We start from the raw sequence: 16,994 nt of genomic DNA, 5'->3' as shown, positions 1-16,994 counted from the left end.
GGTGATGCCTTGCTAAATACCTTGGATGAGCAGAGTCGCAAATGCAAAAGTGCTCTAGCCAACCGGAGAAAAATAATACTTCTAAGAGTAATGCCTCAAAGAAAGCACTTCTGGACTGAGAAGATAAGCTGGATGGGAATAAACATTCATGATGTCCAAGAAACGTTAGCCGAGGCAATTCATTGAGTTCGATGTAAATCATACGTCTCTGTAATATGTCACATAGGGAGACGGGCATCATTCATCGGTGGCTTCGAAATCGTGTAAAGAAATGGTGCCACATACTACTGTGCGCCATCGGTAACGTGATAACTTGCTGAGAAATGAGCGCTAGCACCATCATGCCTCTGTAGTGCGAAGTAGATGGTGCCAGTAGTAGTCCTGTATCAGCAATGGTGATTTGTAGGTGCCACGTTGAATGAACCACTACCGTTCGTTGTCACCAGAAGAGACGGCGCCATTCGCTGACAGCTGCTGCTAAGCACAAAGACAGCTGCTGAGGAGTAGACCTCCGAGCTGCAAGTCGCCACGGTGCCTCTGTGAGACGGGCAGCTGGTGAAGAGAATTTGGCCACCCCAACTGGGGGTGTATACAATTGGTGAAGAATGGTAGTCGCGCGGTTGGAACAGCGGACCGGACTACTGCGTGGGGAAGGCTGGCTGCTGCTGCTGCTGCGGTGGTGGGGGTGGGGGCGGGGGGCTGTCGGGCCCGCTGTTGCAGCTGTCGCCGTCGCTGTCGCCGGGCGTGGACGCCTCCAGCCGGCCGACCTGCGGCTGCTGCTGCTGCTGCTGCGGCTGGTGCTGGTGGTGGTGATGCTGCTGCTGCTGGTGATGGTGCAGCTGCTGCTGTTGCTGCTTCAGCTGCGCCAGCCGTTGCTGCTGCAGCTCCAAGTGCTGTTTGCGCCACTTTATGCGTCGATTCTGGAACCACACCTTCACCTGCAACAAACATTGTTTGGGTATTAATCAGAGTGTAACAGCTGTCTTACGTTGGTAGGCATTGGCTATCTAATCAGTAGCATCTGGACACTGACTGTTAAGTGATACGAGAGACGGACCCACCAGTATAAAGGAATACGTGAAATGTATTCGCAGTTGCGAACATGCACAGCCATCAGCTGTATAATGGAATGACGACAGTGAACATTTGTGCCTGAGCGGGACTCCAATCCGGATTTCCCGGTCATCAGGAGCAGTCGCTTTACCATTAGTCCACTGAAGGATGATTCACGACCAGACCCAAACTTCCATATTTCGTCAACGGTCTGTCTACAACCTGCACTTGTACATCTATTTATGTGTATTCCTGTACAGGGAAAACGTTGTAATTGAAATTCGCTTGCCCGATGTCGGCAGATAATACGACATACCAGAGCCTGTGTCATCCAGAAGTACGATGCATGCATGTCCGATGGAACATTGCATCCTTCTTCTGAACGACACAGGCACTGCAATACAGTACTTATCCACCAACACTGGGCAAGCGACTTTCAAATAAAATGTCTCCCTTGTATGGGAATATAAATAATGGATGTACCAGTACAGGTCGTAGACACATACTCGACGACACATGGAAATTTAGTTCTGCCCATGGTTCAAATGGTTCAAATGGCTCTGAGCACTATGGGACTTAACTTCCGAGGTCATCAGTCCTCTAGAACTTAGAACTACTTAAACCTAACTAACCTAAGGACATATCACACACCCATGCCCGAGGCAGGATTCGAACCGTAGCGGTCGCGCGGTTCCAGACTGTAGCGCCTAAAACCACTCGGCCACCCCGGCCGGCAGTTCTGCCCATGAAGTGTGCTCGGATAGCCTAACGGCTGGCTGCTAATTTGGAATTCTTAGACATACGGCCCCCCTTGTCATTGCACTGAAGTCATTTCTTTCACAAGCTGCGATATTGTCGCGAATATAACAGTGACCCGTATATAGAACAAACATTTTGTTCACAGATTACCGGTTTCGGTCTGTAATGACCATCTTCAGATCTGTGTTTTATAAAAACAATGTCCTAACGTCACTTCTGTTCCCAGGTGAGACCTATTTCTCATGAATGAAGACCAACACAGTGAATTGGATAAAGGGCCTATCGATCTCTTACTTGTTTCATAAGATTGTTCTTGACTTTTGGACGTTGCTGCAAGATCGTTTTACATTTCTCAAGCACAATTAGAGATACCGTCGACTATGTATCTTTGTGGGTAGTACGTTCCTGGACCTCCCCTGTAGCTGCAATGTCCCGAGTATGAGAAGGTGATTTCAGTGTGAGTGCGTAATACCTGGACTCAGACCAGTTTAAAAAAAAAATAATGCGTCTAGAGGGTGGTGGCCTATGTTGTTTTCAATGTTTATTATTTTGGTGATGAACCCACATGATGTATGAACATACTATAGCAGGCCGATGTGGGCGAGCGGTTCTAGACGCTTCAGTCCGGAACCACGCGGCTGCTACCGTCGCAGGTTCGAATTCTGCTTCGGGCATGGATGTGTGTGATGTCCTTAAGTTAGTTTCGTTAGGCTATTTGGAGGCCATCTTCAGCCATTCATGGACTTCATATTCCCAAATAACGATGGAATTTTTATGGATGGCAATGGGTGACGTCACTGGGCCACAACTGTTTGCGATTGATTTTAAGCACATTTTATGTAGTTCGAGCGAATGATTTGGCCATCCAGATCGCCCGACATGAATCCAATCGAATTTATGGGACATAATAGAGACGTCGGTTTGTGCACAAAATCCTGCTCTTGCAACACTTTCGCAATTGTGGGTTTTCATCTGGCGTGAACCAGGAACCAGATACCAACCCCTTAATGTCCTTGAAAGGGACCTGTATGGAGGTCATGGGTTGATTGGGTGGGGTAGAATTACGACTGGTGCATGTACACCCCTGCATGTCTTTGACAGAGGAACTGTTAACAGGTCAGGGGTATCGGGACGTCATTTTGCACCAGTATGTCCGCCTTTTCAGGGGTGCAGTGGGTCCCACCTTCCTCCTGGTGGATGATAACGCACGGCCCCACCGAGCTGCCATCGTGGAGGAGTACCTTGAAACAGAAGATATCAGGCGAATGGCGTGGCCTGCCTGTTCTCCAGACTTTAACCCCATCGAGCACGTCTGGGATGCTCTCGGTCGACGTATCGCTGCACGTCTTCAAAGCCCTAGGACACATCAGGAGCTCCGACAGGCACTGGTGCAAGAATGGGAGGCTATACCTCAGCAGCTGCTCGATCACCTGATCCAGAGTATGCCAACACATTGTGCGGCCTGCGTACGTGTGCATGGTGTTCATATCCCATATTGATGTCAGAGTACATGCGCAGGAAACAGCGGCGTTTTGTAGCACATGAGTTTCGGGACGGTTTTCTCGACTTGTCACCAATACCATGGACTTACAGATCCATGTCGTGTGTGTTCCCTATGTGCCTATGCTATTAGCGCCAGTTTTGTGTAGTGCCACGTTGTGTGGCAACACATTCTGCAATTATCCTTAATTTAAGAGCATGAGTGTAGTTATTTTCTGCCTTTCAAACAGAGAGGCACCAAGGACGAAGAAGAATAAGTGTAGTAAAGTATCTCACCCGTAAGCACTAATTTGAAATTTCGAACGTTGAATGAGACACTATTTAAATGTAGCATAGGTGTTAGGAAGTATAAGTAAACAGCCGATGGAACAAGAAGCCTGAATCAGAGATCTCAAGACAATTTCTGCCACGCGATACAGAAGTCGCTGCGTTAATTCCTCGTAAAGGAAGGCGATCCACGGATATTTGCACAGAGAGGAACACTTGTTCACCACGGAAACAGAACGAAATCACATCGCACATATTTATCATTCGCTGCCATTAATCTTGCCGATCACAGCGACAAATAGAGTCGGCGTATTCATAATTCAGTCTTCCGGCTTGACATATAACCTTTAGTACATTATCGTCATGCACACATAAACGAAACTTCACTTAGGTATCACGTCATGAAACTATTTTAATTACATCTGCCGATGACGCCGCGAGGCCCCTAATAATTAATCTCTTTGTTAGAGCAATGCACGTTTGCTGTGCGGCTGCTCCGTGAACAATGGGACCACAACGACTGGCGCTTCACATTTTAATTAAACGGCCAATCAATATGCGCTGTGCGGCGCCGTTTTAGGCCCTGCGTGGCCGATATGACGCGAGCAGGGGACAATCGCGCAACGGGCTGCGCTCTGTACCGCTTTTGAATGCAGCTGCCGCCTGCTTTTGCAAATATCTGCCTGGGATATCTGTTGCTTAACATCTCACTTTGTTCATCGTTTCTTAGACGAAATGTTTAAGACAAGGCACACTTAAGCAAGCCTATGGAGAGAATCAACCCTTCCAGACCTGAACATTTTCTAATGAACGGAAAATTTTTCACTATTTGGTAATGCTCTTATGTGATTTTTTGAATGATTTAAGATGCAACATTTATATAAAAATATGTACCAACACACGAGGGTTGCGCAAAAAGTAATGCACCGCGTTTATTTCTCAGCTGAAAACAAATGCGAGACGTTACGTACGAATTATCTGAAGACTCTTGGGAGTGAGCGCGCCTAGTTTCCGTCACTTCCGACAGACAGCGTAGCTGCAGGACAGTTTCAAAATGGCGTCTGTGTGTGATGTACGTTAAAAGCAATTTCTCACTACAGAGAAAGAAACAGTGGGAATATTAACAAACGCTTGTGCGAAGTCTACGGAGCATCTGCTGTCGACGGAGGTGAGGTCATCAGAAGGCGGTTCGGCGGAGCTCCACGATTTGCAGCGGCCTGGGAGACCATCCACGTTTGTCACGCCTGACATGTTACAGTGAGCTGATGTCATTGGCGAGGACAGACGCATTACGACTCGGCAGTTGTCGGTGCATCTGTCAGTCAACAAAGGAAGTTCACACACTGAAGCACTGGCTCCGCCACCAGGACAAGAAATGGTACCGACAGGGCATATACGCCCTTGCTTCGCTCTGGAAAAAGGGCATAGAACGAGACTGAGGTTACGAGGAGAAATAGGGTGTGTAGACAAAACACCATTCTTTCGTGTGTGTAATTCTCATTATGGCCCAGCGGTTCTAGGTGCTAAAGTTTGGAACCGCGCGACCGCTACGCTCGCAGGTTCGAATCCTGCCTCGGGCATGGATGTGTATGTTGTCCTTAGGTTAGTTAGGTTTAAGTACTTCTAAGTTCTAGGGGACTGATGACCTCAGCCGTTAAGTCCCATAGTGCTCAGAGCCAATTCTCATTATATTCAATAAAGAATGATTGAAGAAAGAAAATGCGGTGCATTGCCTTCTGCGTAACCCTCGTACTTTGTACACTTGGCTTCATTGTAAGGTCTAAAATCACTAATTACCAAATATTCTCTATTGTAATAAATATTAAAATGGTCATTCAATGATTACTGTGCAAAGTAACAATGACAACATTCAATTATACACTGGAATATAGCGAACCAATCGCAGCCGTGTATTCTGGTGGTCACGAAGTGCTGCGCACTGCTACATTGACTTGCTAATATTTCCAAAGTGATACCCAACAGTTGGCAGTACTTGTGCAAGATGAAAAGGTTGAACAATCACAAATGTGTACCTCAGGTTTCCATTGGAAAAAAATGCTTCTCTTACAGCTGAGACACTGTAAAAGTTTATGTACACAATTATAGCCACAGGATCTGATAGGGTTAAAGTGGAACAATGAGACAAAACTCATTACAGACAAGGTACACGCCAGGCTGAGATTCACCGGAAGAATACTCAGGGAGTGTTTTTCACCCACAAAGAAGGTAGCTTATATAACCCTCGTTCCACCAATGTTTCAATCTTGCTCGTCAGTATGTTATCTGCACCAGACAGGACTGATAGAGAAATACCGAAGACCCGAAAAAGTGGAGCGTGTTTCATTATAGGTTTACTAAGAAAGAGCGAAAGCATCACTGAGATGATCGGCCAACTCAAATGGCATAAGGTTAAAGAGAAGCGTTTTGCATCGCGGTGTGGTTTACTGTTAAAATTCCGGGAGCGTCCGTTCCTAGAAAAATCAATATGTATCTCCCATCTAAGTCTATCTCGCGCTAAGACCATGAAGCTAAAATTAGACAGATTCGAGATCACACGGAGGCTTACCAAAAATCGTTCTTCCATCGGTCCATCCGCGACTGGAATACGAAAGAGAGGAAGTTGCAATGATAGGCAAATACCCTCCGCCACACACAATAAGGTTGCTTCCGGAGTATAAGCGTAGATGTTAATCTGATGCGAATTGATACTGACGATATGATGTCTGAAACGTGTTATTATTGCAAAATGATAGGAATTCTAGGTTTCTTTTATTTTGTGGACTGGCATTTTATCGTGGTTGCTGCAAAAATACATAAATAAGTAATCATGCAGATAATAAACTGACTGTAAACACTTGTAGCTGATTTTGGCCTTCTATTATTTAATTGGAAGCTCTTGGCTGGAATCTTATGGACGAGTCTTATTGTGCCCGCTAATTGTTGAACACTGCGGAAGGTCAATGTCGATTTCACATACAAAAGAGTATTTTTCGTTGTTTTTTTTCCCTTGTTTTTGGGGAATACCGAAATATTCACTTGAAACACAGTATTAAATTGTAAGCGATACTTCTGGTGGTCTATAAAAGACCTCCAGTGCAGGGTAATAGTAATAAGGTTCGGTAAACGGAATCACTGAATAATGTATGGTTAAAAATGGTCTGTGTGAACCTTTAATCGTCTGAAGGTGATGATGTATTCTGTTCGTCCATTGTAAAGCGTTACGAAATGAACAACTGAAAGTAAAATTTTCCACACCATTGTTTAAATAATCCACAAGGATGTTGGCATAAAATTTGTACCACAGACGGAAAGGCAAAGAAACTGCACGCTATAGTTCATTTTCTGTGGGTGAAATATAGTTGCTTAAATTCATTCAAAAAAGGAAATATAAATCAAACAAGGAAATGGAAACCGGTGACTCTGAACCGAGACAAGTCGAATTCTGTTTCACATGTCAGAATTGTTATGGTCAGGGTTTCCTTAGATCCAAATGGGATTCTTTTAACTGGTTGCCTCGCAAATGGCACCCAAGTAACTCGCAAATACTTTGTAAATCTTCTGTTGCATCTGGCTATAAAAGCGCGCGGAAAACGGCCCATATTTTAAAAGAAAAAGAAAGGTTTTTATCAGACTAATACAACTTCCGACGAAGATGCTTCGGGCAGCCAGAAGAGTGAGGGATGTGAAGAACCTATGTTTGCAATATGCTATGTTTGCAATACAGTCCTATTTGATACGTTTTGATATTCATCTATTTCCATATCTAGAGAAATTTGTGACTAGAAGCTGCATGTGATGAAGAGATTGATGGGTAATTTCCAGATCCCGTATAATTGCAATTGAGGAGTAACGTCTAAACAGTGGGAATCCTTTTCAAATAATGTGCATTTAGCATAAAATGGACTGAGTTAACAAAACGTTTCTTACTTTAAAGATAATGTTTCTGAGTGATAGGCCGACAACTTGTCACCTAGAGTACACCCAGCGATCTCGGTATTGGACGATCGTCCTGTTCAATGATTTGCAGTTATCAGAAGTAGTTGCTACCTCCACGCCCCGTGTCACTGTAAAAGTTTCGACAGAAAATCTCTATGATCCGTCTAATAACCACTTAAGTTCTTTCCTGTGTGTTTACGTGTTTCAGCTGTTTCCATATTGCACCTCTGAGATGGATAGAAGGAAGAAGATTCGGGTGTAACGTCCTGTCCACATCGAGGTCATTAGAGACGGAGCACAAGCTCAGTTTGTTTCAAGGATGAGGAAGAAAATCGGCCGTGCTCTTTCAAAGGAACCATCCTGGTATTTGCCTGGAGCGATTTAGAGAAATCACGGAGGACCTAAGTCAGGTTGGCCGGACGCGGATTTGAACGTCATCCTCTCGTCAGGTGTGCTGATCAATGTGCTACATGGCACATTTCTGAGATGGAAGTTAACTTTATAATGGAACAAAAACAAACCATTAACCAAAGTACATAAAGACTGTTCGAAAATGGACATCATAGCACATCTAGGAGTCTTCTAGCTTACCTACATCAGCAGTTACGTGATTTTTTTGCTGGTTTTCGATTTGAGAAGGTTGCCTCTCACAATTAATTTTGTATTGTGAACATTTTTTAATAATCAGTTAGCGATTTGGGAGTTGTCAGCTTTACACTACTATGTGGTTGACTGTAGCATATAGTTCCAACAATCACAGCCCACATGCACTGACGAGCCACAACATAATGATTATCTGATTAACAGCGTGTTGGAATGCAAGGATTCGAAACTTTCTTGGTGGGTTTCTGGAGGAATGTGACACCAGATGTTTACGCAGAGGTCACGCAGTTCTCGTAAATTACGGGCTGGTGTTTTCTAGAAGCGGCGCTGGCGTCCGATAGCATTGTGTAAATGCTCCACCAAGTCCAGGTCAGGCGCATGGTGACAAGCACGTCAGCGTGAGTTCACCAGCGTGGTCTTCAAACCATCTAGCGCGACTCTGGCTTATGACAGCGACAGTTATGCTGCAAGATGCCATCCCCATTGCACAAGACATCGAGCATGGCGGTCTGCAATAACGTTCACGTAGTCTATAGTTGCCACAGTACCTTCGATACTACCACAGGTAAATGCCCTCCCACAGCGTAATATTGCTTCAATGGCCAACACCACTAGCGCGGTGCTTCTTCCAAGTAGCCAATCGTTTTGATGACAACCCATACATACTCGATCATAGACCTGCAGTAAGACAAAAACACAGTCCACAGTCAAATCTCACTGATCCCGAGCCCAAAGCAGTGATGTTCTGTCAACATGGTAACACAAACTGGTTGTCTACTGCGGAGCTCCGTGTTCGACAATTTTCTCTAAACATTGTACTCCGAAACACTTGTACCTGCACCAGCTGTGCACTGTCATCGGATCTCCTATAGTTGCAACCTATGGTGCTTTGCAGAACAGGCTAGTTTCCGACGTCGACGTATTGCGATGATGTGTGGACGTCCAACACGTGTCGCCTACTCGTGGTTTCTTCGTCCAGCAGCCATTTTCCACGGCTGTTCACGACAGTAACACAGAAATAGCTGATCAGCTTCGCCGCTTCCGAGATGCTCGTTCCAGGTGCCGCGCGACAGTAATCTTCCCTTTGTCAAAGATGTTTGTATCGGTGGATTTCGCCATTTTCACATCGCATCGTCGCTATACTGATTCTCCATTCGTCTTTAATCCTCTTGCAAACATTCCCTATCACACCATGGCTCCGCAATACCACCAGGCGGTATTCATTGCCACGGTGGGCAACGATCTTAATGTTTCAGCTCATCAGCTTAGACTGAGGATGCCTCCTAATATTGTGTTGCACCTCCTTTTGCCCGGCTTAGTGCAGCAACTGGACGTGGCATGGACTCAACAAGTCCTGCAGAAATATTGAGCTGTGCTGGCTCTATAGCCGTACATAATTGTGAAAGTGTTGAAAGTGTAGGATTTTGTGCACGAACCAACCTCTCAATTATGTCCCATAAATTTTGATGAGATTCATGTCGGGCGACCAGGGTGGCCAAATCATTCGCCCGAATTGTCCAGAATGTTCTTCAAACCAATCGCAAACGATTGTGGCCTGGTGGCATCGCCTATTGTCATCTGTTAACATTCCATCGTTGTTTGGGGACATGAAATCCATGAATGGCTGCAATTGGTCTCCAAATAGCCGAACATAACAATTTCTACGAGTAGTCCATGATCGTTGAGCTGGACCAAAGGACCCAGCCCGTCCCATGTAAACATAGTCCACACCATTATGGAGCCACTACCAGCTTGAAACCTTGTTGGCAACTTATGTCCATGGCTTCGTGTGGTCTGCATGACGTTCTAACTCCGTCATCAGCTCCTACCAACTGAAATGGAGACTCTTCTGCGCAAACCACGCTTTTCAGCTCTAGAGTTCAACCGATATCGTCACTAACCCAGGAGAGGCGCTGGGGGCGATATAGTGATATTAGCAAAGGCACTCGCGTCAGTCATCTGCTGCCATAGCCCATTAACGCCATATTTCGCCGCACTGTCCTAATTGATACGTTCGTCATATGTCCCATACAGAGTTCTGCGGTTCTTTGACCACGCAGTGTTGCTTGTCTGTTAGCATTGACAACTTTCGTAAACGCCGCTGCTCTCGGTCGATAATGAAAGCCATCGGCCACTGCGTTATCCATGGGCAGAGGTAATGCCTTAAATTGGCCAAGCGGTTCTAGGTGCTTCAGTCCGGAACCGCGCTACTGCTACGGTCGCAGGTTCGAATACTGCTTCGGCATGGATGTGTGTGATGTCCTTAGGTTAACCAGGTTTAGGTAGTCCTAAGTCTAGGGGACTGATGACCTCAGATGTTAACTCCCATAGTGCTTAGAGCCATTTGAATACCTGAAATCTGGTACTCTCGCCACTCTTGACACTGTGTATCTCGGAACGGTGTGCGAAATAGAATATTCCATGCGTGTATCTTCAACTACCATTCCTCGTACAAAGCACGTGTTAATTACCTTCGTGCGGTCATAATCACATCGCAAACCTTTTCACATGAATCACCTTTGTTCAAATGACAGCTCCGCCAATGCACTGCTCAAAATGCTTTGTGTATCCGATGCTGCCGCCATCTGTGTATGTCCGTATCGCTATACCATGAAGTTTGTCACCACAACGTAAGTGCCTTGCGGCACGTCGTCTACGCAAAGCTTCTTTCGCTAAGTAGTTTCCATTGTGGGCTGACAGCAATGATGGCGGCTCACCTGTGCCTCAGTGAGCTGGAGCGCGTGCGCCAGGTAGAGGCGCTCGGGCCCCACCATGTACTGCTGGCGCTCGAACTCCGCCTCCAGCCGCTCCAGCTGCTCCGGCGTGAAGATGGTGCGCACGCGCTTGCACTTCCCCGCCGACTGCTTGCGGCCCTCCGAAGAACCGGCGCCGCCCTTCTCGCCTGCAACATACGGTTCGCATATTACTGCTAATCCTTTAAGTGCTACTGTTAAATACACTACTGGCCATTAAAATTGCTACACCAAGAAGAAATGCAGATGATAAACGGGTATTCATTGGACAAATATATTATACTAGAACTGACATGTGATTACATTTTCACGCAATTTGGGTGCATAGATCCTGAGAAATCAGTACCCAGAACAACCACCTCTGGCCGTAATAGCGGCCTTGATACGCCTGGGCATTGAGTCATACAGAGCTTGGATGGCGTGTACAGGTACAGCTGCCCAGGCAGCTTCAACGTGAAACCACAGTTCATCAAGAGCAGCGACTGGCGTATTGTGACGAGCCAGTTGCTCGGCCACCATTGATCATACGTTTTCAATTGGCGAGAGATCTGGAGAATGTGCTGTCCAGGGCAGCAGTCGAACAGTTTCCGTATCCAGAAAGGCCTGTACAGGACCTGTAACATGCGGTCGTGCAGTATCCTGCTGAAAAGTAGGGTTTCGCAGAGATCGAATGAAGGGTAGAGCCACGGGTCGTAACAAATCTGAAATGTAACGTCCACTGTTCAAAGTGCCGTCAATGCGAAAAGAGGTGACCGAGACGTGTAACCAATGACACCCCATACCATCACGCCGGGTGACACGCCAGTATGGCGATGACGAATACACGCTTCCAATGTACGTTCACCGCGATGTCGCCAAACACGAATGCGACCGTCATGATGCTGTAAACATAACGTGGATTCATCCGAACAAATGACGTTTTGCCATTCGTGCACCCAGGTTCGTCGTTGAGTACACCATCGCAGGCGCTCCTGTCTGTGACGCAGCGTCAGGGGTAACCGCAGCCATGGTCTCCGAGTTGATAGTCCATGCTGTTGCAAACGTCGTCGAACTGTTCGTGCAGATGGTTGTTGCATTGCAAACGTCCCCATCTGTTGACTCAGGGTTCGAGACGTGGCTGCACGATCCGTTGCAGCCATGCGGATAAGATGCCTGTCATCTCGACTGCTAGTGATACGAGGCCGTTGGGATCTAGCACGGCGTTCCGTATTACCCTCCTGAACCTACCGATTCCATATTCTGCTAACAGTCATTGGATCTCGACCAACGCGAGCAGCAATGTCGCGATACGATAAACCTCAATCGCGAGAGGCTACAATCCGACCTTTATTAAAGTCGGAAACGTGATGGTACGCATTTCACCTCCTTACACGAGGCATCACAACAACATTTCACCAGGCAACGCCGGTCAACTGCTGTTTGTGTATGAGAAATCGGTTGGAAACTTTCCTCATGTCAGCACGTTGTAGGTGTCGCCACCGGCGCCAACTTTGTGTGAAAAGCTCTGAAAAGCTGATCATTTGCATATCACAGCATCTTCTTCCTGTCGGTTAAATTTCGCGTCTGTAGCACGTCATCTTCGTGGTGTAGCAATTTTAATGGCCAGTAGTGTATTAGGTTGGTGCATAAGTTCGTAGCGATTTTCAAAAATTTAACAAACACAACAGGTACCATAACAGAGACTTTAGTCATCAATAATATTTTCTTCTTCATTGCTTACAACAATGTTCAAACGCGAGAGTAACTTTTCGATTCCGTGACTGTAGAAATAAAGTGGTTTTGAGGCCAGGAACTCGTCGAGTCATGACCGGAGCACATTTTCATCCGGGAATGAAATTTCTTGAACATCGTTCGATAGAGAGAGGGAAAGGAGAAGAGCTGAGGGTGCAAGATGGTGGACTAGCATCACTTCACTCACTCTTCCTGGTTGTTGTTCTTGCACTGCACCTGCAAGACATCTCAGTTGTTAACAATAAATGTCAGCGGTGGTGGTTACACCTCGGGGAAATTATTCGTAGTACGCCACATCGTCGCTGTTCCACCAGATTCAAAACAGTACGTTTTGTAGATGCGCGTAGGTCTTTGTACAGGGAGTCGCTGCTTTTTGGGCTCAATCATTCCTTTATTTTCCTTATCTTATCATAAAGGCACCGTTTCTTGTCGCCAGTAATGATACAGGTTAGGAATGGTCGGTGTTGTTCACGAGCGAACTAATGACGGACAAGCAGAGATGCACGTGTGGTCACCTGCTGATTTTTGTGATTTTGGCTCAGAGGATGCGGTTCTCGTACACCCGACGTTTGAATCTTCCCTATTGCATTCAAATGTCAAACGGTGGTGGAATTATCACGTTTCATCACACTTACCAGTTCTCGAGTACACTGATGTGAATCATTGTGGATTAATGTGTTTAAACGGTCTCCATCAAAACCCGAAGGTCTTTCTGGACGTGGAGAGTCACTAATGCCAAAACGATCTTCCTTAAAATGAAAAAACAATTTTCTTGCCGTGCTCTGTCCAGTGCCATTATCCTCATATATGGCGAAAATGAACTCAAACAGAGGAACATGTCGTAAATGCTCCGATTTCTCTACTTGGCACTCCATTTTCCAGCATCCACAGGTCCGCTCGCTATTTCCAAATGACAAAATGACAATATGTAAACTCAAATAGCAACAATGAACTACCAATAAAAAATGATAATTGGTAGAAAAATCCATAGCAACCAGAGTACCAAGATGCAAAACAAAAACACTTCGAACTTATGCACCACTCTAATATATAGACCACTGGTCTTAAATGCTACAGACAATCAGTTGTATTGAAGCTAATATACTCACAGTAGTTTCCCTATGAACTAGGAATATCATTTTTACGTTTCCAAGTTGGCAGACTTAAAACGTCTGCGAACAATTGAGTAATGATATAAATTTTACCGAGGCATTTGAGTCACTGTTCTTTAGACCTGGTTCTGTGTTCACCCACCATATATATATATCATAATGCGTGAAATCAACATGGGAGTCGTTTGTAAGCATATTTACAGATAGTTTTCTTCCGCGCCTTACATGTAAGCAAATAGATTGCCGTGAATTCAGTTCCTGGTTACATTCAATTTTACTGATTATATGCTGTGAAATGTTCCTTCTTAAAGAAGAATAAACATTGTAGACCATATTGTTTAACAAATTTTCTCGAGAATATTGACACCTGAGATAGTATAAATTATTCCCGCTGACAATGCACGTGTAGGATGTTTAGTGAGAATATGCAACATGACGAAAGCAGTTTATGCACGCTTTTGAATGTAACAGGTTGAATGTAATAGGCGTGTTATTAACTCACTTTTGGCTTATTCTTAAAGTTAGACTATCATATTGATATTCGTGAATATTTCTTTTACATTTATAGGAATGATGTCATGGAGGTGGCGTAGTTCCATTGCGGAGAAGTTCTGGGTGATCGTGTAAGGAACAGCTGGGAAGAAGTTATAAATGAGCACGCAGAAGACTGAGAATTTAGACTCAGATGCAGACTATGTAGCTACTATATCTACATTTAGAAATACTACTATAAAAACTGATGGTATTCTGGATAACGTAGTGTCAAGTGGACAATTGGGTGAAATTGTGTAGTACATATGGAGCAGGAAGGGTAGACTGTTTGCCTTTGGTTGAAGAAGCATTTCACAAAAGTCGTGCAACTGACTCTTCATACTAAAGTGTTTGAGAATGTGGATTTATACCCATCGTCTAAAGTTGGCTGTGAACCCCATTCGTTTGGGAAATGTTTTCCTCCTGTAGGCATATGTTTACTAACAGAAGTTGACATTCCGTGCAGATTTTTTCAAACTTTTTCAGAACGGATTGTGTGCTCCTTATTTATTGGTATGAATATTTATGACTCCGTCACTCATGGTGGGCTTAGAAATACATAATAACTTGAGCAGATTTAATGATTGCCGTTCCCAAAGGGGACATGCTGACGTGTTTTTCATTGTTACGCAGGATAATACATTTCGTTACATATAGAGTTAACCAAAATCAGGATGATTCATATATGTTCTGTATTGTTGCAGTATTAGTAGTAGTAGTAGTAGTAGTAGTCGTTGTTGTTGTTGTTGTTGTTGTTGTTGTTGTATTAATCCTAAGACCGCTTTGCGAAGCTCTTCTCGCTAGTCTATCCTGAACAAGCCTCTTCACCTCTGCGCAACTACTGTAACCTACATGCACTTGAAAGGGATAACTGTATTTAGAATTGGTCTCCATATACGAGGGTCATTCTAAAAGTAAAGAGCTTTTTGATATGACGATCCGGGCACTTCTCCTCTTATCCCGGAACGCGAAAGGAACGAAGGAACGCTCGTTCATTGTTTATTTGTGCGATTTTAAAATGTGTGACAAAACTATTAATCTCGCCAGATGTGAGGTTCGTAGTGTAATTCGTTTTCTGGATTTAAAAAAAGGCACGCCCTGTCGAAATTTACGGACAAATTTATTTATTTGTCGTATGGCCGGCCGGTGCGGCCGAGCGGTTCTAGGCGCTTCGGTCGGGAACCGCGCGACCGCTACGGTCGCAGGTTCGAATCCTGCCTCGGGCATGGATGTGTGTGATGTCCTTAGGTTGGTTAGGTTTAAGTAGTTCCAAGTTCTAGGGGACTGATGACCTCAGATGTTAAGTCCCATAGTTCTCAGAGCCATTTGAACCATTTTTTATCGTATGATGATACAGAGCTTGGATCAAATACATAATTTTAAAAGTATACAGTGTTAGAAATGACAAGCAAAATACATGTAAAGAATCAAATGTTCAAAGTATTATGCTAAATTATCTACACATGACACAAGTTCTTAGATTTCTAAGTCCAATCTGTTGATCCAGTTGATCCCTTCCGGTGATACATGGTGGATGTCATTTATTGCTCCTCCAGAGGCTCGTTTCGGGCATTCACCAACAATGTGATTTATTGTTTGCAGGGCAGCTCCACAGTTACAATCGGGAGATGTTGCCCGGCCCCATTTGTGCTTTAGATATCCGGAGCTCCCTTGTCCTGTTAGGATGCGGTTGATGGTTCTCCACTGGCGTCTGGGGAATGTGAAACCTGGAACTCGCGTGGAAGGCTTTCCAACCAGATGACCGTTGAACACTGACGATTCTTCCCACTGACTTCTCCATGTTAAAGTCGGAGGTTTCAAGATGCCGTGCAGTTCGCCAAAGTGGTTTTCTTGACTTCAGACGCTGATGTTCTGCAATTAATATATCGCTGTGTACGGGTAGCTGGGGGTTCTTCTGAATGTTTCTCCAGGTCTTCAGAAGAGCGTCTGATCTTCGTAGAGCTGGAGGTCGGATGTTACTTAAAACTGGTAGCCATGTAGTTTGAGTGCTACGTATGCAGCCTGTGATAAGTCGCATTGTCTGGCTGACAAATGAAAAACGATCATACAATGTAACCTTTTACGGCTGGCACTGACATCACTTAAAACTTCCGGGCTATTAGGCAGTGGTCGATGTATAAAAACGCTTATGAAAACGCAACTGAGTGAAGCTTCGGTTGGAAGTTAGAGCACCACGTTTAATGACGGATGAATGAATAATCATTGTGAAGAACGCTCAGGCCGATTTTTAATTGTGACTAACTCAAAACATGGACTGAGGAAAAAATCAACAAGATAGACGTTTATCTAGTCATGGAGTCAGCTAGTGCTTTCCTGTAATTTCACGAGCAGTCCTTTACCAAATCGTTGGTAATTTGAACTATAGAAAATTGTTTGCCTAGTGAGCTCCTCAACTTTTGACAAATGAATACATAAAACAAAGAAGAGCAACTGCATCGACTTTCCCACTCGGTAGGACAAGGACAGCGAAGAGGTTGTGAACCACACTTCAGCCTGGGTTTCGCATAAAAGTCCAAAAACAAAGCGTCAGTCAATGAAATGGCGTCGGGCCAGGAAGAGTGCATCTTGGAGACAGAAAGGTATTGAGTCCAGGTTGGACGATGGAAATTTTCAGTCTGCCGTTAATCTAGCCTTGAATTCTACTTGAAGAGTCGTCAGGAAAGATACGTGATTCGGATTCCACGTTAAACCGTAGAATGTTTAGGGACACGGACGTCGCTGGAGTGTT

The 16,994-nt window shown here is 44.9% G+C and overlaps 1 protein-coding gene across 1 annotated transcript; it reads right to left on the bottom strand.

The window, feature by feature from the left end:
* Window positions 1-638: 638 nt before the first annotated feature.
* On the bottom strand, window positions 639-14,620 carry LOC124796002 (homeobox protein EMX2-like). The gene is made up of 3 exons (XM_047260085.1): window positions 14,617-14,620; window positions 10,836-11,020; window positions 639-938 (listed from the first exon to the last, which is right to left on the bottom strand). The coding sequence occupies exons 1-3, from the start codon at window positions 14,618-14,620 to the stop codon at window positions 639-641; spliced, it is 489 nt and encodes a 162-aa protein (XP_047116041.1).
* Window positions 14,621-16,994: the final 2,374 nt, after the last annotated feature.

This window comes from Schistocerca piceifrons, chromosome 4, assembly GCF_021461385.2.
Source record: "Schistocerca piceifrons isolate TAMUIC-IGC-003096 chromosome 4, iqSchPice1.1, whole genome shotgun sequence".
NCBI lineage: Eukaryota > Metazoa > Arthropoda > Insecta > Orthoptera > Acrididae > Schistocerca > Schistocerca piceifrons.
The sequence above is the reverse complement of the archived record's forward strand: the minus strand, read 5'-3'. Positions and strand labels throughout refer to the sequence as shown.

What these genes read in the sequence shown, in the direction of transcription:
- LOC124796002 (XM_047260085.1), bottom strand. An exon ending in TCCAGCTCACTGAGGCACAG is followed by an intron (nt 939 to 10,835) that starts GTGAGCCGCCAT and finishes TGTTTGTTGCAG; the next exon opens with GTGAAGGTGTGGTTCCAGAA.